Genomic DNA, 25459 nt, shown 5'->3' with positions numbered 1-25459 from the left:
ACCCGATACATGTCCGTACTCAGACAGAAGATTGAGAAGGTTAGGCAAAGAAGTGTGCGGTGAGCAAAGCGAAAGGAGGACATCATCTGCAAACAGGGAGATCTTGTAAACAGAGCTCCCCACCTCCAACCCCCCAATATCGGTCGAAGTCCGGATACGGGCTGCTAACGGTTCTATTACTAGAGCAAAGATCAGGGGCGAGAGTGGGCAGCCCTGTCTGGTACCGTTAGAGATACCCAGAGGGTCTGACAACACTCCATTCACGGAGACCCTTGCAGAGGGATCCGAGTACAAAGCCTGAATCCCCGTGAGAAATTCCCCCTGAAAACCAAAGTGAGCAAGAGTTTCGAACATAAAGGGCCAACCTAGCCTGTCAAACGCTTTCTCCGCGTCCAGAGAAAGCAAAAGAGCGGGGGTATGTGTAAGGTTGATATGGTGAGCAAGGCTAATGACCCGCCTCGTATTATCGCGGGCTTGGCGGCCAGGGATAAATCCTACCTGTTCATTATGGACAAGGTGGGGCAATACGCTGTTCAATCGGAGGGCCAGGATTTTCGCGTATATCTTAATATCAGAGTTAAGTAGCGAGATAGGTCTATAGTTAACGCAATTGGATGCATCTTTGCCTTCCTTGAGAATAACTATAATCCCAGCCTCCAGAGCTGATTTGGAAAAAGAAGCTCCCTGTAGGACAGCATTAAAGAGGGTTGAAAGGTGGGGAATGAGCTGGGGCAGAAAAGTCTTATAGTAGGCGGCTGAAAAGCTGTCTGGGCCAGGAGCCTTGTTAGATTTTAGGCCTTTAACGACGGTGGCAATTTCTTCATTGGAGATCCTAGAGTTTAGTTCCGCGGAAACCGTTGGGGACAGACAGGGCAGATGGCAGTGGGACAGAAAGGCACGTATGTCCGCAAGAAAATCCGGGCTAGAATGTGAGGACCCATAAGCATTGTATAGCTTCTCGTATAAGCGAGAGAAAGTCTCGGTGATACGTTTAGGATCACAAGTTTTCTTACCAGGGGAAGACTGGATAGACAAAACGTTGTTCCTTGCCAATCTAGTCCGAAGCCTAGAAGCTAGCAGCCGATCAGCCTTATCCCCCTTTTCGTAAAAAGACTGGTTGAGCCATTTCAAGCTAGTTTCCACCTTAGCCGTCAAGAGCAAGTTTAATTCATCCCTGGCAGAGGACAAAGAAGAGAGATCCGCTTCGGACCCTGATGTTTTGTGTTTCAGCGAAAGGGATGTGACCAAGTCCGAGAGTTCCCGGATACGGTTGGCTCTAGCCTTCTTATTATGAGAGGAGGCGCTAATCAGGCATCCGCGTAAGACCGCCTTGTGAGCGTCCCACAGTAACATAGGAGAAACAGTCGGAGATGCGTTTGTATTAAAGTAATGGGAAATTTCGGCAGCTATGTGGGCTTTCGTTTGGGGATTAAGAAGGATTCTGTCATTCAACCACCATGCAGGGTGGCGAGCGGGAGGATGTGGGCCCGGGACGTCCACAGTGACCGGGCCGTGGTCTGACCACGTGCTAGGGTAAATGGAGGCGTCAAGAATGCATTGAGCAGGCTCTGTACTCGAGCGTTCGACTCTTTCACTCTCCATGCATCGAAGAGAAGGTGTCGGGATAGCAAGAGATTCAAAGCAGCTGCATTACGTGAATGAGAGGAGCGCAATGATTTGGGCAGAGGTTTAGATCTGTCCAGAGCACTATCCAGGGTCACATTAAAATCCCCACCCAAAACCACAGTACCGCCTCTGTGCAGAGCTAAGCGGCTATTTAGGGAATGGAAGAAAGGGGCCTGTAGTTGGTTTGGAGCATAAACATTCAAGAATGTGTAGGGGGTCCCATTCAATAGCCCCACTAACAGCAGAAATCTACCCTCAGGGTCCCTCAATATATCGGAGGGGGTGAAAGCCAGGTGGCTAGCAAAGAGTATAGAGACCCCCTTCTTCTTGCGTATGGGATCGCAAGCATGGAAAGTGTGTGGGAAGGTTTTAGACCAAAGTTCAGGGTGTGAAGCGCCAGAGAAGTGGGTCTCTTGTAGGAATATAATATCGCCTCTGAGTTGTTTAAGGGACTGAAACAAGAGAGAGCGTTTGCGTGGGCTGTTCAGACCTTTCGTGTTCAGGGAAACTATTCTAAGAACCATGGAATAGAAGTGGAGCACTAATCAAGCGGAAGCGCACCAGCGGGACCTCGGAAGAGAGAGGGGAAAAAGAAGGGAAAAAGACCAGAGAAAGAAGAAGAGAAATAGAAGGAGAACAGAGGAAAAACAGGCATATGTTAGCACCAGCAACTAGAAAACAGAGAAGATCCATTCTCACAGGTCGGACCCAAGGAGGGAACAGGCCCGCGGGCCTAATTCGTCCGACGTCGACCGTGAAGGCCGAATGGGGGATGGGTGAACCCAGCCGCTCAGAGGAGAGACTTGTGAGGACCGAGTCCCGTGTGTGGGCAAAACCAATGTAGTGTGCGTATTGTAGTTAGTAGGCAAAAGGAGCTGAAGGGGAGGGAGGGGGGGGGAGAGGGGTGAGGGGGGGGGGAGGAAAGGAGGGAGAGCAAATCTAAAGGAACAGAGGGGAAACATGGTATGATGACTACCTGACCTTAGAAAAAATAGAGGTCCGTAGACCCCCACCTCCTGAGTTCCCTAGAAATAAGAATGTAATCGTAGGGAAGGAGAAAAACAGTAACATTGGAACTATTAGAAACAGGAAAAGAAAGCGTGACCCGGTCGGGCCACCCGGGGCCGGGGGCCGCGCGGACAACCGCGGATAACCCCGGTCCCAGGACCCAAACAGGCCCAACCTCCACAAATATAATAAGGCAAAAAAACAGTAAACATTAACTAAACAGAGGACTCTGCAGAGTATGGGAACACTGATGAAACGCAAAAAGACACCCTGAGATCCAATGAGAGCCGTTGCGGGAATGAGGCCAGCTCAAGGGCAGCAACAAATGTAGCGTCATGTACCCGGAGAGGTATGGGAGGCAGATCCAACAGTGTTCCAATTGGAGGACAGGGCCGTGAGGGAAGTGGAGGTGTTGACTGGGGGAGGATGCTGAGAGGTAGCCAGAGGGCCGGAGATGTTCAAGTGGCAGAGTAGTTGAAGGGCCTCGTCAGGGGATCTAGCAGATAGGACTTTACCATCAGATCTGACTTGGAGGGCAAAGGGAAAGCCCCATCTGTATCTAACATTGTTGTCTCTCAGGGTTTTGGTTATGTCCTTTAGTTCTCTTCTTCTATTCAATGTAACCGGTGACAAGTCCTGGAAGACTAGGAGATCGGAGCTCTCGAAAGATATGGCAGGAGACACCCGAGCTTTGGCGTAGACTTGATCTTTGACAGCAAAGTAGTGGAAACGCAGAATTACATCCCTCGGCTTTTTAGCATCCTGAGATCTAGGACGTAGGGCCCTGTGAGCCCTATCTAGAAGTAGCATATCGCCAGGAACAGAGGGAGCGAGTGAGCGGAACAGGCGGAGCAGGTAATCAGTGAGGTGGGTCTGTTCCACTGTCTCGGTGACGTTACGGATTCTAAGGTTGTTCCGACGGCCTCTATTATCCAAATCTTCTTGTTTATCCGCATAACATCTGTACGCATTTGAGTCATCTCCTGTTCTGATTCTTGTTGAAAGGCGATACGCTCTTCTTGTTTTCTTTCAATGGCGTCAACTCTGGCTCCCAAGCTGTCCACGTCCGTTTTCAGACCAGAAATAGCCTCTTGCACCTCCGCACGGATTGATTTTTTTATATTGCGCATCTCGGACAGGAGAAGAGCGACATCCGCTTTAGTGGCGGGAGTGGAGGAAGAGTCATCGTCCGAGTCACGGTCAGATGTTGCTGACGTGGGCGGAGGTGGTGATGATTTCCGAGTAGAGGACGGAGTAGAATTCTTGAAGTAGCCCACCAGGTTATGGGCATTTGATTTTTCCCCCCCTTTAGGCATGGTGACGGAGAGGGATGAGGTAGATTGGTAGTCAACACCTGGGCGGGGACGGGGAAGCTCCTATAGCATTAGAATCACCCACGGGGCCGGGTGCGTCGCATAGTGAGATCACATTGTAGGCAGTTCACAGAAAATGGCCGGGGAAGCCCAGCCGGGTGCACTGTAATGTATGAGTACAGATAAATCAGAATATAAAGCAGCACCGCAACAGGGGTGAAGACATCCACCGTGAGGGTAAGAGATTAAGAATGGCCAGCACTCTCCGTCTTCCGGGCCTCCGTTAATGTATGGGCGGTGCAATCAGTATGAGCAGCCGCCGACCCTCTCCGAACTCCCCGGAGGGTGGTAGTAAATATACAGTCTCCGGTAGGAGCAGGAGGACCGCGAGTAGCGGGTCAGAGTAGCGGGCACTTGTAACACAATGGTGGAGGGGGAATTCAGCGGGCACACACCACCCCCTGTGCCAGCGGAAGCAGAGTCTGAGGGGAGCAGGCCAGTCCACCACACCGACTATGCGTCCCCGGCTGGTAGGTGCTGCAGCTAGAGGTTGCAGTACTGGAGCTGAGGGAGGCCGCAGGTCAGCCTAGTCGCAAATTGTGCATGCTGCTATGGAGGGCCACAGGAGGGTGAGCGCTCAGGTACACTGGCGGGGTGAGAGGCAGGCAGGTGGAAATATTGGGGAACGAGGGCCACAGAGCAAGGTTTGATGCAGGGCAATTCCAGGTACTCACAGTTCGGGTGTACCAAGATGGCCGCCAACGGGAGCACAGGCAGGGGACTCCACAGAATAGATGCAGCGGCAGGAGGCAGAGAAGGAGCCCTCCCTCTCCAGCTGGTGCCCGAGGGTCAGATTCAGGTAGGAGATGGCCTGTGCGGGAGTTCAGGTGGCGGGGGAGACAGCTACGAGTCCCGTTCCGGCCGCGCTCCGGTCCCAGAGCCCGTTTTCGGGGAGGCACCAAACTCGAGGCCCCGGCTTCAGAGCTGGATGAAGGCCTCAGATGGAATTCGGCTACGAGGGCCGCCCGGCGGTATCACGGAGCTCGGGTCTCTGCCCACAGCTGTGGGTAAAGTTGGTAGAGGTGATAAAGCCACAGGAATTAACAGCGGTGAGTGGGTTTAATCCTATAGTGGCTGGAGCTCTGGTGCTACACATCCACTCAGAGCAGCGTCCAGGCCACGCCCCCCCCCCAGCCTTTTATTTAGTGCCCAATGCTTAGGTGCAAAATACAGCTCTCTGCCAGGCAATTTAGACTTGTGAACATAACTTAGCTTTAATTAACACCAACTTTACAGCAATATAAAACTGGTTTAAAGATAAAAACAACAACAACAACAACAACAACAACAAGAACACAGTCCTAGTTATGGGCACTATCTGTGATGAATGCACCTAGTAGTTGTGTAAACCTATAGAACTAGTCTTCTGTGTTACCTAAAACAGCCCTTCAGTCATAGATCATGATGTGCACACTGGCACTCTATTGCTCCCATAAATTATTGTGGGTGGTAATAAAACTCTACCAGACATCTTAGCAATACATCAACTCCTGAGAATAGAATATATTACTATACTATAGGAGTTTGCAGACTGATTCAGAATAATAGCACTAAACAACAGCACCAGGCAACAACTAAGTGAAACACACAAAAGACCACTGCATGTGGCTAAGGAGCAAACAGAAAAAATTACTTCACATATAGTGTAGTAGACAAGTGGAATAGCCTCCCAGCAGAGGTGGCAGAGGCTAAGACAGTAGAGAAATTTCGGCAAGCATGCGATAGACATAAGGATATCCCATACTTACCTACATTTCATTTCTCTTCTCAGGGAGAAGCCCGAAGAGGAGATGCTGCAGGGAACTTCAGGTGAGCTCTGACATCATTACACCATACTTGCCGATATTTTAACTCTCCTCTCCGGGAGATGACCGGAGAGGAGAAGCAGGTGGGCGATGATGAGGGAGGAGCCAAGCTGATTACATCAGCAGGCCCCACCCACCCACCGGGAAAGACGGTAATTGGATGAAATTTTGTTAGGGGCGGGGCTAAAACGACGCGATTAGCATCTGATCGCGTCATTAGGCTCCGCCCCCCCGCCGGGTCCGTGGTTTTATGGTGTTATTCTCCCTATTCTGCCCACTTCACTAGGAAGTGGGCAGAATGTGGGAGGGGTGCCCACTCTTCCGGGGGCTGGGGGGGACTACCCGAAAACCGGGTGTCTCCCGCAGAATCCGGGAGAGTAGGTAAGTATGCATTACACCCCGCCCCCACTTTGGGAAAATGCAGAGATTCGCGAGTCAGCAGGAAGGGGGTAGGGATAAAATGATGCGATTTGTGTCAGTTTAGTCCCCCTCCCCCATGCACACATGAATGCCAGTGATTATCTCTCCATCCTGCCAGCTTCATTAGGGTGCGGTCAGGATGCGGGAGATCCGCCTGCTCTTCCGGGTATGCATGGGGCTACCCCAAAAATTGTAAGCCCCCCTGCAACTTCAGGAAGAGTAGGCAAGTATGGGATATCCTTACAAAGAAATAAGGATCAAATAGGGTTTGAGGTAACAATATGGATAGGAAAGAGGCAGACTATATGGGCTAAGTGGTTCTTATCTGCTGCCAAATTCTGTTTCTATGTTTAATCATAAACAATCTGAGTCAGCAGGATAACAGACACAATAGTAAACAGAACCAAGGTGGAGCATGGCTAAGATAAGAGCAATAACAAAAAGATTTGAACACTATACTCAACAACCTGGCGTGCCATAGGTCAGTACATAAAGCACTTGTCAGCAATCAGAGCTTCTCAATTAGACTCCAAATACCAAAGTGAGAGACAGACAGCTTCTATAGGGAACAAGTAAAGGAGGATTAAGGAAGAGTCAGGGATAGACTGGGGCTGCATTTCAGCCTTGGCATCCCTCTCTGTGCATGCACAAAAATGGGGCATGATCACTCCGTGTGGGGGCACACCCCATCTTTCTACATGCCGGCTGAGCAGAGCCTTGGGCTGGCGGAGCTACTTGGCAAGGCTTTCAGGCCGGACTGGTCTATCAGGCCATCAGCCCTTCTGCAATTTGACATAAGTTCCAGATGTCCAGTCTGGCCCAGAGAGGAGTCATAGTACCAAGACTGTTGGTGCTGTCTCTAATTCTGAGTCTGACTAAAGTTCATGGCACAACTATAGGCCTTAATCAGGTTTGCTAGCAAGCCAAAAAAGTTGTCAGTTGGGCAAAACCATGTTGCACTGCAGGTGGGGCAGATGTAACATGTGCAGAGAGATTTAAGGTGCATACACACAGTTTGATTTTGACTGTAAGATTTTGAGTAAGTGCCAATTTTGACTACACTATATACTAGATCGTACACAATATAGTCAAGATTGACTAGCCTGCTATCTTTTCTTGCGATGCCGACCCCACTGGAGTGCGCATCAGTATCGCAAGCTGTGTACACACAATGCGTTTTGCACTATCATTCCCTACGATTTTGACTATATAGTGAAAATCGTAAGGTTACATCGCACCGATTGTATGCACCTTTAGATTTGGGTGGGGTGAGTTCAAAATGAAATCTAAATTGCAGTGTAGAATTTAAGCAGCCAGTATTTACCCTATACACAAACAATATAACCCAAACAAATATAAATCTCTCTGCACGTTACATCTGCCCCACCTGCAGTGCAACATGGTTTTGCCCAACTGTTAACTTTTTTGGTTTGCTAACAAACCTGAACAGGGCCCATAGTTGTGCCAATAACTAATGTCAGACTCAGAATTAGAGACGGCACTATGACTCCTCTCAGGGCCAGACAACATAGTACAGTTTGTTTCTCAAATGTATGACAGGTTATAGAAGAGGAGCCCTTTAGTGCTCTAACACGCAGTGGCGCAGAGAGGGGTTTGGTGGTGGTGGGGGGGGGGGGGGGCGGCGGCTACAAATTACCCAGGCCAGGGCTGCTGGAGGGACCCGGAGAGGGACGGGTCTGACACCCTCCCCCTAAGTATACCTGTTCCCGGCTTCAGCAGCGCCATCTTCTCTGTGATCTCTTCGAAAAGATGGCGCCACACATAGAAAGCAAAGACTCTAGTACGGTGTTCTCTAGTGGCCAGTGTCATTTTCCCAAATATCAATGGGAAGATGACGCTGGCCAGGACGGAGGGACCCGTTTCCTGTTCAATTAAGGTAGGAAGCAGGTGCGCCCCCCCCTCCCCCACATTAGAATTGTGTCCCCGTGTGAAGCGCATGGAGCTGCAAATTAAATTTTTATAGGAGATTATTACGCTTTGAACATAGGATTTTAATTACTTACCGGTAAATCCTTTGCTTGTAGTCCGTAGAGGATGCTGGGGTCCACATTAGTACCATGGGGTATAGACGGGTGCACTAGGAGGTACGGGCACTTTAAAAGCTTGAGAGTGTGGGCTGGCTCCTCCCTCTATGCCCCTCCTACCAGACTCAGTCTAGAAACTGTGCCCGAGGAGACGGACAACTTCGAGAGAAGGATTTTACACATACAAGGCACATCAAGCTAACTAGCTTGAAACATCAGCAATGGCTGAACAAGATTACTTAACCAAGGAACAAAACAGTACTTAACCAAGAACTAATCAGTACTGAACCAAGTAACCACTGCAGGATCACGATGAACTGGGCGGGCGCCCAGCATCCTCTATGGACTACGAGAAAACGATTTACCGTTATGTAATTAAAATCTTATTTTCTCTTACGTCCTAGAGGATGCTGGGGTCCACATTAGTACCATGGGGATGTACCAAAGCTCCCAGAATGGGAGGGAGAGTGCGGAGGCTCCTGCAGAACTGATTGACCAAACGTCAGGTCCTCAGCGGCCAAAGTATCGAACTTGTAGAACTTTGCAAACGTGTTCGACCCCGACCAAGTAGCCGCTCGGCAAAGCTGTAAAGCCGAGACACCCCGGGCTGCCGCCCAGGAAGAACCCACCATGGCAATCCTGCCGTAGAATACGCATGCTGGATAGTGAACCTGATCGAGGGAGAGATCCTCTGCTTAGAAGCAGGACACCCAAGTATCTTGGGATCATACAGGGCAAACAGAGAGTCCGATTTTCTGTGACGAGCAGTCCTTTTCACATAGATTTTCAGAGCCCTTACAACATCCAAGGACTTTGAAGAATTTGAGGAGTCAGTAGCAACTGGCACCACAATAGGCTGGCTGATATGAAATGCCGACACAACCTTCGGAAGGAACTGCTGATGTGTCTACAGCTCAGCTCCATCTTCATGAAAGATCAAGTAGGGGCTATTACAAGACAAAGCCCCCAGCTCCGACACACGTCTAGCAGAAGCCAAGGCCAACAAAGTAACAGCCTTCCATGTGAGAAACTTGACCTCAACCTCCTGTAGAGGCTCGAACCAATCCGATTGGAGAAACTGCAGCACCACGTTAAGATCCCACGGTGCCGTAGGCGGCACAAAGGGAGGTTGGATGTGCAGAACCCCTTTCAAAAAGGTCTGAACCTCCGAGAGGGAAGCCAACTGTTTCAGGAAGATAATGGATAGGGCCGAAATCTGGACCTTTACGGATCCCAACCTCAGGCCCATATCCACACCTGTTTGCAGGGAGAGGAGAAACCGTCCAAGTTGAAACTCCACCGTAGGAAACTTCTTGGACTCACACCAAGATACATATTTTTTCCAAATACGATGGTAATGTTTAGACGTAACTCCTTTCCTAGCCTGTATCAGGGTAGGAATAACCTTGTTCGGAATGCCCTTCTGAGCTAATATCTGGCATTCAACCTCCAAGCCATCAAACGTAGACACGGTAAGTCTTGATAAGCCAACGGCCCCTGCTGCAGCAGGTCCTCCCGAAGAGGAAGAGGCCTCGGCCCTTCTAACGGTAGATCCAGAAGATCCGCGTACCAAGCCCTTCTTGGCCAGTCCGGAGCAATGAGGATCGCCTGAACTCTTGTTCTCCTTATGAGTTTTAGAACTCTTGGAATAAGTGGAAGTGGAGGAAACACGTACACTGACTGGAACACCCACGGAGTCACTAGGGCGTCCACCGCCAAAGCTTCTTGTTGAGACGAGAGGCCATCATGTCTATTTGAGGTACACCCCAAAGATCTGTCACCTCCGTGAACACCGCCGGATGGAGTCCCCACTCTCCTGGATGGAGATCGTGTCTGCTGAGGAAGTCCGCTTCCCAGTTGTCTACTCCCAGAATAAAGATTGCTGACAGCGCCGACGCGTGTTTTTCTGCCCAGAGGATGATTCTTGTTACCTCTGACAATGCAGCTCTGCTCTTCGTTCCGCCCTGTCGGTTTATGTAAGCCACCGTCGTTACATTGTCCGACTGCACTTGAATGGCTCGATCTCGCAGAAGATGGGCCGCTTGGAGGAGACCGTTGTAGACAGCTCTTAGTTCCAGAATGTTTATTGGAAAGCTGGATTCCAGGCTTGACCACCTTCCTTGGAAGGTTTCCCCCTTAGTGACTGCGCCCCAGCCCGGAGACTTGCCTCCGTGGTTAGAAGGATCCAGTCCTGAATCCCGAACATGCGGCCCTCCAGAAGGTGAGGTAGTTGTAGCCACCAGAGGAGTGAAATCCTGGCTTTGGGCGACAGACGTATTCTCTGGTACATGTGTAGATGAGATCCCGACCACTTGTCCAGGAGATCCAGTTGGAAGGGCCGAGCATGAAACCTTCCGTACTGTAGAGCCTCGTAAGAGGCCACCATCTTCCCCAGAATGCGAATGCACTGATGAACCGACAAACGGGCAGGCTTCAGGACATCCCGGACCATTGTTTGTATCACCAACGCTTTCTCCTCCGGAAGAAACACCCTCTGCACTGCTGTGTCGAGGATCATTCCCAGACAAGACAACCTCCTGGTCGGCTTCAAATGTCATTTTGGAAGATTCAGGATCCAACCGTGTTCCCTGAGCAGATGAGTCGTGAGAACAATGGACTGCAACAACTTCTCCCTGGACGATGCCTTTATAAGCAGATCGTCCGGACATGGGATTATGTTCACCCCGTCTGCAGAGGAGAACCATCATCTCTGCCATCACCTTGGTGAACACCCTCGGTGCTGTGGAGAGACCGAATGGCAGTGCCTGGAATTGATAGTGACTGTCTAACATAGTAAATCTGACATAAGCCTGGTGAGGTGGCCAAATCAGAATGTGGAGGTACGCATCCTTGATATCCAGGGATACCAGAAACTCTCCCTCCTCCAGACCTGAAATAACTGCTCTGAGAGACCCCATTTTGAATTTGAACACCCTCAGGTAAGGGTTCAACGATTTCGAGTTCAAAATTGGTCAGACCGAACCATCTGGTTTCGGTACCATGAATAGGTTTGAATAATAACCCTTGTTTTGCATATGAGGTGGAACTGGGACAATGACCTGTGACTTTTCCAATTTCAAGATGGCTTCCTGTAGGATAGCCCTGTCTGTCAGCAAAGCTGGCAAGCCTGATTTAGAAGAATCGGTGAGGCGGGAGTTCTTGAAACTCCAGTCTGTACCCCTGGGACACAACATCCTGTACCCATGGATCCAGGCCAGACGACACCCAGACGTGTATCTGAAACGTCTAAGTCTCGCACCCACCAGCCCGTCCTCCAGGCTGTGCGGTCCACCGTCATGCTGAGGATTTTGAGGAACCAGAAGCAGGTCTCTGGTCCCGGGAGCCTGCGGGCGCAGGCTTTTTGGATTTTGCCCTACCACCTCTAAAGAATGTGGTAGGAGGCTTGGACTTTTTGCCTTAGCGGTCCGAAAGGACTGTGACACAGCTGAAGAAAAATGGTTTCTTCATAGAAGGTGTAGCAGAGGGAAGGAATGGTGACTTACCCGCAGTTGCCATGGAAATCCATGCATCCAACGCTTCCCCAAATAGAGCCTGACCTGTGTAGGGTAGGTTCTCCACACTACTCCTGGATTCCGCATCTGCAGACCATTGGCGTAGCCAGAGTCCCCTGCAGGCTGAGACCGACATGGAAGATATCTGTGCAGTCAGCGTACCCAGGTCCTTCATGGATTCCACCATGAACCCCGCAGAATCCTGTATGTTACGTAAAAACAATTCAATGTCACTTCTATCCATTGTATCCAAATCCTCTAGTAATGTGCCTGACCACTTTAATATGGCTTTAGAAATCCATGCACAGGCAATAGTGGGCCTTGACGCCACTCCTGAAGCAGTGTAAATGGATTTGAGCGTAGTGTAAATTTTACGATCAGCCGTTTTTTTTTTTAACGCAGTAGATCCAGGGACAGGTAAAACTACCTTTTTTTTTTGACAGTCTGGAGACAGATGCATCTACAATGGGTGTGTTTTCCCATTTTTTTCTATCTTCCTCAGGGAAGGGAAAAGCAAGCAGAACCCTTTTTTGGATCTATAATTTTTTCTCCAGGTTTTCCAAATATAACGTTTAATTCTTTAGACGGAGGGAAGGTTAGGCTTTCTTATTGTAAGTGAAGTAGCCTCCTCAACCTGCTCAGGTGTGGTGTCATTAATGTTTAACATATCTCTAATGGCCTCAATCATGAGCTGCACCCCCTTAGCAAGGGATGCCGCCCCCCTCAGCACATCCCCATCACCGTCTGCAGTATCAGAATCGGTATCCGTGTCATCTTGCATAATTTGGGCAAATGCACGTTTCTGTGGGAACATGCTGGGGGATTTAGCAACTTGTCATTCCGAGTTGATCGCAGTCAGTAACTTTTTGCTGCTGCTGCGATCCACTAGTACACGCCTATGGGAGAGTGTATTTTAGCTTAGCAGGGCTGCGATCGCTTGTGCAGCCCTGCTAAGCTAAAAAAATTTCAAGCAGAACAAGACCAGCCCTATACCTACTTACCCTGTGCGACGATCTCTGCGATGCTGGAGCCGGCTTTGACGTCAGACATCCGCCCTCCGTTCTGCTGGACACGCCAGCATTTTCCTTACCACTCCCCGAAAACGGTCTCCAACGGTCCAGATCCGCCCAGGTACGCCTTCTTTCTGTCAATCTTCTTTGCGGTCGGCTCTGCGACCGCTTCCATCGTAGGACGTAACGTAACCTGGCGACCCCTGTCACCGGGCAACGTCGCACACGCGCACTGCGGCCGCTGTGCATGCGCATTCCTGACCTGTTCGCACTGCAGCGATAAACCACTGCGTGCGATCGGGTCGGAATGACCCCCAGAGCCTAGCCAAACTGCCATAGACTTTTTCAACACCTGAGTTTCAGTCTCAGTATTAGCTACTGTACTAGAGATCTGAGAGATCATTCCTTTGATAGAAGTTAACCACTCAGGTTCAACAATAGGGATCTGAGACAAAGCATTACAATCCTGTGTACATGGAAATGGATCCCTCCTGAGAGGAAACATCTTCTGCAGCATATGACCCAGAGTCCCTAGACATGGCTATGTGAGATATTAAACACCACACACACAAAGGGAAATGCCAGACAGTTTCCCCCCAAGAATGCCACAGAGAGACACAGATATTGGAGCCAACCCACACACAGCGTTTTATGAGGTAGAACTAATTAAACTACCAGCGCTGTCTGTGTACCTTAACAGACTACACAGACTTTACACAGACTCCCCACCCCCCTTCTACAACCCCCTGGTACCGCACAGGATAGCTGGAGTTGCTTGGAGGGACAGCTCTCACTGTCGGCGTCTGTTGTACAGGAACTGCAGGCAGGAAAATGGCGCTGAACGCTGCTGGGTCCGCTCTGAGGAGAAGCTCCCCCCCTGCTTCTTGATCTGAGGATTTCTGCTGGCAGCAATCCGTGAACCCTGACAGGCTTGCTGACCAGTTGTAGGGCATAGGCGCTGACTCAGGGCGCCCCTCACAGTGCCGCACTATGTACCGCTGAGCCCCGGAGCGCAGTTAGTACTGCGCTCCCTACCCTGTTGCCACCATCTTCACACTGGCTCCCCGCTTGCCAGGGGGGCTGGTGACTCACTCGCCACCAAAGTCTTCTGGCTTTGTAAGGGGGTGGCGGCATGCTGCGGGAGTAAGTGGTCGCCTGGAGCGGCTAACGATCAGCACCCTCAGGAGCTCAGTGTCCTGTCAGCGGAGATAGAGGCTCAAACCCCGCAGGGCGGACACTACTCCCCGCCTTAGTCCCTTGCTGCAGGCAGGCTGTTGCCAGCAGCCTCCCTGTAAAATAATAAACGCTAAAAAAAACTTTTACTAGAAAAACTCTGGAGAGCTCTCCTAGCTGTGTCCGGCTCCTCCACGCACATTTTCTAAACTGAGTCTGGTAGAAGGTGCATAGAGGGAGGAGCCAGTCCACACTCTCAAACTCTTAAAGTGCCAGTGGCTCCTAGTGGGCCCGTCTATACCCTATGGTACTAATGTGGACTCCAGCATCCTCTAGGACGTAAGAGAAAAAAATATTTTTCCTCTATTCTTTTAGTTTAGTGTGTTTCTTTTTTTGTTGTTGTTGTTTATAGGATTTCTCTATCTAATACAATGTGTCCCAACTCCAGGTGTCCTCAGGGACCCCTAACAGTGCATGTTTTACAGATCTCCTAGTTGGTGCACAGGTGTATTCATTACTGGCTGACACTTTATAAAAGATCCACAGGTGGAGCTAATTATTTCCTTTGTGATACTGAAGAGATCTGTAAAACATGCACTGTTAGGGGTCCCTGGGGACTGCAGTTGGGAAACGCTGATCTAATGAGCATTTTCCAGTATTTAATATGAATATTTTATTTCTAACATTTCTAGACCCTGTTCACAAAATTTTGTGGGAGAAAAAGAATTGTGCTTGGTGTTACAATGGCCCTGGGGTTACTGGAGTAGTCCAAAATGTATTTATTTAAATCTCCTTCATATATGCACATGTTGTAATTTTATTATTTATAGCCTGTAGGGCTATAAACAGATAGTTTGTGACAGGTGTCACACTGTGCAATAGATTTGGAGGATCCTGTGCCGATCTACCCCAATTTGGCACTACTAACCTAGAGGCACAGAGCCTAATGCATACCTCCCAACGTAACCCTCTCCAGGAGGGACAGAATTATCTGCTCCTGGACTTCCCTCTTAATTTATGATTGCCATCACCTGTGCTGAAACGCCTTTCTTATCCATTAACCTGTTCAAAACAGGTGATGGCAATCATACATTAAGAGAAAAGTCCAGATGCAGAGCATTGTGTCCCTCCTGGAGAAGGTCATGTTGGGAGGTATGCTAATGTATTTAACAGTTTCACTAAAAACTGAGGTGGCATGTACTTCACTGCTGGGAGCTTGCTGGTCGTAGCCCTCAAAGGTAGCATAGGGTGAGACTGGTTTGAGAAGAGATGGTAAGGAAGACTCTGTGTGGCTTGAATGGAGCAGTGAGGCATGAGGCACTGAATAGGAGGCACTGAGGACTGACACTGAGACACAAGGAGATTACAGGAATGATAAACTGAAGTTGGAACCACAGGAACAAACTGCAATGATTGCTAGAACTAGGAAGTTTTATGCAACAAATGCCAGAGTCCATAATATTGGTCAGAACCTGTTACATGACCAGAGATTTTAAAGGGGAAATGTCCAGAAGCGAGATGAAAGAGGAACCAAGATGGCAGCTCACATGTGTAGACCACAGCTCTGCCAGGACCTACAGAACAGGGGGGCAAGAGACATGCTGGGCTTACAGCGAAGAGGCATCACCCACACCATGTCAGACCTGATAAGCTGCACCGGCAGTCCAGCGTGTAACAAGAGGGGTATATATGTATCGGTGAAAGTGAGATTGTACACATTAGCGTTAAGTTACAAACTAAAATGGTAAAGACTAGTTGGAAGACAGAAGTCTTAACAGATTCTCACAAACAGCCAATGTGTATGGAGTTTGATGACACACATCTGGGCATGGGGTTTACCCAACCTTTCTTAGTTCAGACAAAAACAATGGTACTGGTCCATTGCCATGGATGACTCTAATTTGGCCATCTTTATCTTGTTTTTCCATCTTATTAGGAGATGTTAATCCTCAGGGTTACTGATGCTTGTATTAAGGAGAGCTGCTGAATAATATTATATCATGTGAAATGACAAGAATACAAGAAGAACTCACCAGCAAGATACTCCAGAGCAGAAATCGCTTTAATATCTTGTGTGGGGACTTGCGGTAACAAAGAATAATCTTCCCGGCCTGAAAATCAAAATATAAAAGACATTATTTTTTCCAAACAGCACAGGATCAATAATCAATTTCCATTGCATTTAATTACATTTTACACAGCATTGACAAAGCGACATTTGCTTTTATTAAAAACAGTCAAGACACTATTCTCTTATGTGTATGACTCTTCATTACTGTATTGTATTACACAAATAGGGCAACGTGACTTTAAAATGTACTACTAATACTATGCTTTTCTAATTATCTCTATGTTGTCTCTGGCTGTGCAGTAAGTATACACACTTGTGTTTCCCGATAAATGCCTGGTGTATTTATAACGCCTTGTCCTGGTAATCACATACCTCACACCTCTATCAGGTAAAAAAAACACTATTATGACCTTTATTATATTTTTGAATTTTCTTTCATATGCAACCTATAGGGAATATGTATTATATATTTTGTTTAGAAATCATTACAATCTCAGCTAATAATTTGTCTATTTAGAATTGAAGCATAGATAGGAGAAACAATGACTTATACTTACTGGTGATCAATGCAGCGTTCAATTCCAAATAATGATTTATTAATAACTATAAGGATTGCACTCTATTGACTTTAAATACTGGAGATACCAAAACTGCAGCAAGTTGCACCCAGGGTTGTCTGGGGACAGAACAGTAACACGGCATTTCTATAAACGTACAATGCATAAGCAGATCCCTATTTTAGCAACCACTATTGCTGCTATCATCTCCCATGAACGCAGTTAAGAGCAATGTATCCTGGCTCCATGATGTCCACTGGTGTCCTAAGAACACTAGAGACTAGGGTGCGGGATCCCGGGATTTAGGCCAAAAATAGGCCGGGATTCAATCCCGGGATTGGAGGCTCCAATCCCGGGGATTGAGGGATCAGGTGGCCCTTTAATGCTGCTCAACGCTGCCCGGCTCCCTCTGCGCAGCCACAGCGCAACTCTTAACGCTGCCCGGCTCCCTCCTCCTCCTGCGCAGCGTGACCTCTGACTTGGAGGTCACGCTGCGCAGTCACCCGCCGGCTGCCGCACCATCGGTCGAAATGTAATCGGAACTAATTGCATACGCCCCATAGCCTATTTGAGCTCAAATTTGGTATTCAAGAATGTTGGGAGGTATGATTTATGGTAATAAGTTTTCCAACATCATTAAAAATATATTGAAATATATTGGCGTAAGGAGTATGAGGAATATGTCAAACATGACTTTTCGACAGTGGTTCGTCAACTCAACATTCTCTGTTTAAAGTTTTACTACTACCTATATTACACAAAGTCTATGGTAAGCATTAGGGTTTAAAACCCAGCACTTCCGATCGTGTTTATGCTCGAAATTTAAAAGAGCAATTATTACTAGTTGTGTTATGCTAGTAAAATCATTGCCTGCTTATATTTCAGGCATATACACAATTATAAGCACCGGGTTTTACAACCTGACTCTTTGTAAATAAACAACAAAGTCTCTAATCCTTATCTAAATCAGGAAGTGCCAGGATTTAGTACCCGACTCATAGTAAATAGATCCCTATATTGTCAAAATGACTTTTCTGTTCGGTAAGAGTAATAAGGTGGGCTACTAACTAGTGACATCATGGGAGAAATTTACTAAAGTACATATTTTCTGGCGGCTTTAAAACACAATACGGCAGGTAGAGTTCCCCTTTTTTTTATAAATTACAGCGGCATAGTCCAATCCCGGGGATTAAGGGATCAGCACTGAGTGTCCACAGGCCACTCAGACGCTGCCCGGCTTCCTTCTTCCGGCTCCCCAGCACAGCGTGAGATCAGAGAGAGAGGCTGGGGAGTTTCCCACCAACCCACCTGCGGTATCTGGTTAGTTATTTGTGCGGGGTGGGCGGGGCGGTGAGAGGGGGCGACCACATAGTTAAAAGCCAATCCTGGGTATCCCAGGAATCCCAGGATTGGCTATTTTTCAATCCCGATACCCGGGATTGAAAAATATGGCCCGGGATTGGCTTCTCTAGTTACAGCCTTGGAGAGGTAGATCAGATAGGTGTGCTTGTGTAGACAATTGTAAATATAGCGGAGCTGGTGTAAGCAAGTCATAATATTACTTCCCTTTGAAGCTAAGTCTGTTCCTGTGGTACTCCATATATCTCTCAACATATGTGTACAAAGTGTTTCATGACATATGGAGACATAAGCAAATAGAGAACATAATGTAATCCATAACACAATTTTATTCTCTACAAGGCTGCAGTCAAATCAATATGGTCAGCAATATAAGTAAGCAAGGTGGAGATTTGCCAAATGGATGTATTATAAATACAGGCTCCAGAATCAGTCTTTGGGCCCTCTCTTCCACTGGAAGCTTGGTCTTCCTCAAATGTGTATACAGGATGACAGACACTCCTGCCACCTGCTGCCAATGGTTTCGGTACAAATTCCATATTCTAATCAGGAATCTGGCAAACCTCCACCTTGCTTACTTATATTGCTGACCATACTGATTTGACTGCATCCTTGTAGAGAATAAAATTGTGTTATGGATGACACTATGTTCTCTATTTTCTTGTGTTTCCATATGTCATGAAACACTATGTACACATATGTTGAGAGATATATGGAGTACCACAGGAACAGACATTACCTTCAAAGGGAAGTAATATTTTGACTGTCTTCCACCAGCTCTACTATACTGTAGTTACAATTGTCTGCACAAGCGCACCCATCTGATCTACCTCTCTATATTTAGCGCTATCATTTTGGTTATTGGGGTATAACCTATATCAGGAGGATTAGCGCCAGGGTTCTCTTATATTCTTAACCCTACAAACCTACTACACCTGCACTAGCAATGGAAACCATTGGGTTCACGTACATCTCTAAAACAGGCCCTCTGTAGTCTGTACATGCTCTCATTATATTTTTTTCCTCATCATAATTATTTAATCTTGCATTAAATACAATTTGCATGTTTTAGTTTTCTTTTATGACCATCTTGTGTTCTCGCTAACGTCACTGATCTGTAGTTTATACTTCATACACAGGTCTCGCTGGTGCTGCTTCTGCATATACTTTGATATTTATTTGTTTCTACACCACATTTGAGATGTTTCCACTGTAGAACCTTCCCCTGTAATGCATTTTAACACCAATATTTTGTTATTCACTTACTTAAGTGGGATTTATTTTCCTTTGCACATATCTAATGCATACACATTTGTTCTGCAATATGCTAAAGATCAGGTTTCCAGTTACAAACCTCTGTAAAAACACTTGAAGCCAATATCAATTATTGGTAAAGTATCCAGACCTTCTGTTTAGTGCAGAACACGTAGGAAATAATAAATAAATAATACAGCAACCTGGAAATCTCACAGCCCTGAACTATGTCTTCAAAGGACTTCTTCTTCATTAAAATAAATCTGGTTTAGATAAGGATTATGGGCTAGGGGTTTATTTACTAAGCGATGGGTTATAAAACATGGTGCTTATGGTTGTGTTTTATGTCCGAAATGGCAATGATGTTACTAGCAAGACACGGTTAGTAAAAGAATTTCCCTATTTAAGATCAGGCATAAACGTGATTATACAAGCTCTGGGATTTACAACCCGACACTAAGTAAATAAAAATTTCTAGGCACAAAATTGTTTGTATCAAAGGTATAAATCCACAGATCCGCCGGTGTGAATATTGAGTGTTACATTACAGTTCTAAATAATGTGGTCAATTTACTAAGATGGAACTTCTATTTAAGATGGGATGTTGCCCATAGCAACCAATTAGATTCTACTTTTCATTTATCTGGCGTATTCTAGAAGATAATACCTGGAATCGGATTGGTTGCTATGGGCAACATCCCATCTTAAATAGAACGCCCATCTTAGTAAATTTACCTGAATGTATGAAAATGTAGGTGGAAACATTAACTACTATATTCAATGGCACCACACCCACACTGTGGACCTGTGTTGCAATATTGTGGTTTTTCTAATGCAGTCTGCTCCAGTCACCTGCGTTTAGCGTCAGTGAATACACTGGGGAAGCCTAAACAATTATTAATGATCTCCCAAACACATGGAAAGGGATCCATTCAGGATACCGGCGTATCCCGACATGGATCAAAATGCGGGCGCCAGGATCCCGAACGCCGGAATCCCAATCGACCTCTGCTGGGACTCCTGATTGGTAAGCGGCGGTTAGGTTTAGGCTGCGAGGAGAGGGTTAGGCTGCGGGGAAGGGACAGTTAGGTTTAGGCACCACCAGGGAGGGTTAGGGTTAAGCGACGGGGACGGGGACAGGGGCATAAGGTTTGGCCGAGGGAAGGGAGGGTTAGGGGGAAAAGGAGGGATGGTAAACATACTTAACTGACCCATCGGGATTCTCTGCTTCGGGATGCATATGACCGCCGGCATCCCATCCGCCGGGATATGCATGTATCCATATGGAAACTGCAACTAACATCCACATGTGAGACACGTAGCTTCACATATAATATACAGGTATTTGTACTGCAGCACACAGCAGGGTTATGATATTTTAGGGAATAACCAAATGCAAGAATAGTATCCCCAAAAAATACACAACAAAATATGCAAGAAGACAAACTGTATGGCAATTACAAATCAGCTGCTTTAGGCTTAAGTTCAAAATGAAGGACAAGTATTATTACAACTTCCCAGGTATTGTAATGAAAATGTGTAAAACATTACATGTAAAAATACAATAGCAATATTCTATAAATCTCGCACTGCAGTCCCACAAGAAGCCCCTGTGTAAAATGACCACATTCCTTATGGTATTAGAAAGAGCTTGGGTAGCCACAGTATAGGTCTAAGGTCTTAAGTGCACTTGCCTAAGCACAGAACATCATCATACTGTATACTGTAGTAACTGTTGTGGTGCCAGAAGTGTGCAGGTAAATGAGGCAGCTGTATAGGGCAATAGCTTTGGGGGGCCAGTAATTGTGGGGCATTAATTAGAATGGCAAAACTTGGGTAATTGTCCATGTTAGTGGGTGTTAAAGTGGTATTTCCTGTTTTCTACGGAACACTAAATAAAAATAGAGTATGTAAAGGATGTATAGTAATATTAAGATAATATATACTGCATAACCACTTGCAGCAACCATTTTCATATGTGTACTAGCTTGCAGTAATCATTACTCAGAAGGTACACACGCAAGGAGTCTTGCAAATTCAATCTGTAAGGTTTTATTAAAGATGTGAGCCAACCCCCGTATTTTCGTTTTGGATCTGTATCTCCCTTGTGTTTTGGATCTGTATTTGGTTTTGGCAAAACTGCCCTTGTGTGTTTTGGTTTTAGATCTGCATTTTTGTAAAAAACAACAACAACATAAAAACAGCTAAAATCACAGAATTTGGGCCTATTTTTGTTCCTATAGTATTATTAACCTCAATAACATTAATTTCCAGTCAATTCTGAACATCTCACAGCTCACAATATTGTTTTCATCCAGTTTTAGACCAAAGGATTCAGCGAGCCAGGATGGTTACTAGCAGTCAGAGCAGTTGCCCAAACACATGGCAGTTTATAGCACACCTATGAAACATTGCCACACAGCAGTGCAGAAATGAAAAGTGGTGCAAGATGGAAATGTCCTTGGGCCTCCCTCCCACCCTTATGTTGGATATTACAAAGGGCATGTACAGTTTAACAAACCAAGCACTTCAGTGACAGGGACTGACACTTTTGTGGCTTAAGTGCTTGCTTTGTTTGGGCCCCCACAAAACATTTTTTTGGAAGGACTACCTCCGACCACTAATAAGGAGGCTGATGCTGAGGGTGTTAATTACATTATAATCTTGTAAAATAAATTTCATGAACTCAGCACAAATTACGTAACATGGAGGAATTGCCTAGATGGCTACCTCTAATCACGTTGGCCTCACAAATAGAGCAGATACCTTCACAAACATTGTCAGGATTTTCGTAAAAATAATCCCACACCGAAGAGGTAGCTTTTTTGGTGTTATACCCAGGCATCACAATACTGTAGTTTGGATTTATCACAGACAAGAACTGCAGCCACTGGTGGATAACTTACACAAACAACATCATCAACATCCTCAGTTTCAGATAATAGTACACACATATCCCCCTCATCCTGTTCCACTTCTACACACAAATCCTCAATTTCTATTATGCCCTCATCATCACCATCTTTACTTGTAGTTCGCCCCGCATGTGCAGATGGTGCAGAAATGGTGGAAGGAAGTGAAAGAGGCTTCTACATGAGGACAGTATGAGAAATGTCAGATTCACACATAGCTAACGTGGACACCACTAAATGTGCCTCCGGAATATGAGAAGGTTCTGAATGCACAATTTTTTTCTACTGCCTTACGGGTTTGAGACCTCCTCTAGACTCTGAGTGAAAAGTTCTTGCATCATCATGAGATGCAGAAGAAGATGCCTCACTGACAGTTGCAGAACCACCACTAAAAGGCCAAGACCTGAGTCTTTCCTTGCCACTTTGTGTTATGAATGGCATATTGCCAATTTCATGTTTCTCTGCAGCTAATTCTTCTTTTGATGTTTTTTCTTTCTTTACCATTGTAAAATTAAATTGCTTCTTGCCCTGATTTAGCCCTCTATGCTCTTGGGCATCGGCCTTAGTAGATAATGCTGACAGACTTGTATCGTCATGACTTTTGGCAGCAGCTGCAGCACTAGTATGTGCTTCCTGCTCTCCTCTCAATTGTTCATCCTCTATCAACATCACAATATGTACAAAAAAAGAACCACCTACAGTGTCACACAATACTTGTATGAGTCAGAATATATATTTCACTGCAGTTCACTTCCACCTAAAGTGTCACACAACATCTTTATTAATGTATTATTTAGAAATAACAATATAACGCTGTGGTTTACTTTCATCTACAATGTCACACAATACGTGTATAAGTCAGAATATATATTACACTGCAGTTCAGTTCCATCTACAGTGTCACAATATGTGTATGACTACACTGCGGTCTGCGGTATAGTACACTGAGGTTTAGCACCAAAAACTTTTTTTTTAATTATATATTTACCTTTTATTTTGTTTAAACTGGTGCAGAAGAGCACCCCTAGAGGACACAGCAGCCCCTTTATGGATGGACAAAGAACCCCTGGAGGACACAGCAGCATCCCTTGACGGACAACACAGCACACCTGGACTGACACAGCACGGACACGTCCACTCAATATAAGCCCCAAAGCCGGGTGAAAAAACGCCAATCACCATGGACCTATATAGAATCTATAATCTGCAAGATTCCGACAGCGGGGGGATGAAGTTTTGCCTCGTTTTGGGATCCGAGTTAGGCGGGGAAACCTGAGCCAGACTCGGATCCCGCCTCGGATTGGAATGTTCGGGTGGGTCTCAGGGAACCGGACCCGCTTATCTCTAGCTTTTACACACTTAGTACGGGAGGAAGTTTATTATCCACCATTACAAATGTCGACAATCACAGTGTCTGCAGTGTATTAAGGAAGTGACAAAGTCAGTTATTACCTAAAAACATTAAGCTATATTCTATTATGGACTAAGTACGCTATTGGCGCACAGAGTACCGTTAGGGTACGCACCTAGCGTAGCAGACGCTAGGCCGTGGGCGCGACGCACAAGCGACACGCACGCTCACAGAATGTTACACAGTAACCCTTAGTAACCACACACCTTAAGGGTATGCTTTACACTTTAAACCTTGGCAATGAAATACTATAACGATGTAATGCTTATTAACCTTGATTGTATGAGAAGCTGCTTGAGCGATTGAGACGCTCAGAAAACCCTTTACAGTAACTAGTGAAAACACAAGACCTGGTTAGGATACAAAAACCACTTAGGCTCTAACACCCAGTGGATAATTCTATTTGAGTAAAAAGGGGAAAAACAGTACAGCTTATACACGACAAAACTAACATAAAATCTAAACAGAATAACGAGAAAAATATGAACAATAGCGAACGATCGCAAACACAAGAAAACAGAATGAGTACACAATGAGAACAAATGGCAAACACAGAGGATAACAAAATGGCTACAGAGAAACTTACACACGTGGGAATGATTCGCAAGCGCGTCCTGGATCCAGCCCTCAGCATTCACAAAGAAAGCCTTTTGGAGAGAGTCTTGTGTGTCAAAGCCTGTTGCAAGCTATATTTATTCACTAGCTCAAGACATAATACAATAGACACTGTGTGCTCTCTTTCCATTGGTTAGGGGGTGGGACATGTACTGCACCGGGGATCATTGGTTAGTTCAAGAAGTGGGCGATGGCTAGGACTTGTTAGTATTCTAAATTCCTCTCTGTCTGGTTATATTGTGGAAAGCTATTGTTTTGGATCTTCCAAACAAACTCTGTTCCTAGATATTGTTCACGCTTGTTTATGTCTCTTTCAGTTGAGACAATGGCAACTCAGCACTCATTATTCTGGAGAGAAACCTGGCCCTATTCATAAACAAAGGCGTAGGCCCTCTTCGTAGAATCTCAAAGCTTAGTGTAAATAAGGCCATTGTATCTCAGTCTGTGGGAAATTTATGTGTGAATTCCATTCTCATCATCTCCCCATTTGTAATATATTTTAAATAGAATTTTATATCTATTTTCTACTTATGCGCATAACTATGCGCAGGAATATGCGAATCTTTCCTAACTATCATAGGAATATTACCCTTAAAATACCCTACAGCTGGATACTAGACACCACCTTTCAACCTTTATCTGACCCTTCCTATCATGTAAAGAGGAATCTCTCTGTTCCAGGAACCATTTACACCAAACATACTTGCTGACATTGTTTTAGGGGAATATTATCTATAAAACACACTATATAGGTTAAATATGTTGCGATCGAGTCGCCCGCTAGACGCTCACAAACTCTACCGTAAATGCGCATACCACGCGCCAAAGCGCACGGCCGTAGAAGCTCCTTTACGCAAAGTGCGAATATGCGTACGCACGGCAGAGCGTGTGCACGCGCAGCGGGCATGTGCATGGGGTTAGTACAAGGCATGTGTAAGAGGATATTTTTCGACTTTGACAGAAGACAGTAAGCCAAGACAGCACTAATGTTAAGTAAAACGTTGTAACCGGATCAACACTATGACTTTAATCATCATGCTTAAAGTTACACAGCAAACACGGTTATGATGCTTTAACTAGCATTAGTACGGTGACTGCATACTGTGCTCAACATTACACAGTCCACAATGTGAATGTCGGCAAACCATATAAATCTCCTTGGTATAGGACACTAACAGATCCTACAGGTCACTCATTAGTTATCATGAAATTAATATACAATATGGGGTGTGAGCATATATATTAAAAATATAAAGCTATATACCACTTAAATACTATTTGTAAGCAGCATGAGCGCTAATGTTATCC

General features: G+C 46.1%; 1 protein-coding gene and 1 long non-coding RNA gene across 5 annotated transcripts in view; one reads left to right on the top strand and one right to left on the bottom strand.

Moving 5' to 3' along the window:
• Nucleotides 1-16168, top strand: part of LOC135055094 (uncharacterized) — a 32781-nt gene extending 16613 nt beyond the window's left edge. For both annotated transcript variants that reach the window (XR_010243644.1, XR_010243645.1), the window contains exons 3-4: nt 5779-5816; nt 15909-16168. This is a non-coding gene — a long non-coding RNA (uncharacterized LOC135055094). The remainder of the gene's footprint in view (nt 1-5778; nt 5817-15908) is intronic.
• LOC135055093 (heparan-alpha-glucosaminide N-acetyltransferase-like) overlaps nt 1-25459 on the bottom strand; it is a 1318407-nt gene that overhangs the window by 230099 nt on the left and 1062849 nt on the right. For all 3 annotated transcript variants that reach the window (XM_063958741.1, XM_063958739.1, XM_063958740.1), the window contains exon 15: nt 16006-16083. In XM_063958741.1, the coding sequence (XP_063814811.1) occupies nt 16006-16083 (78 nt within the window). The remainder of the gene's footprint in view (nt 1-16005; nt 16084-25459) is intronic.

Source organism: Pseudophryne corroboree, chromosome 3 (assembly GCF_028390025.1).
Source record: "Pseudophryne corroboree isolate aPseCor3 chromosome 3, aPseCor3.hap2, whole genome shotgun sequence".
Classification (NCBI taxonomy): Eukaryota; Metazoa; Chordata; class Amphibia; order Anura; family Myobatrachidae; genus Pseudophryne; species Pseudophryne corroboree.
Note: the sequence above shows the minus strand (reverse complement) of the source record. Positions and strands in the feature narration are given on the sequence as shown.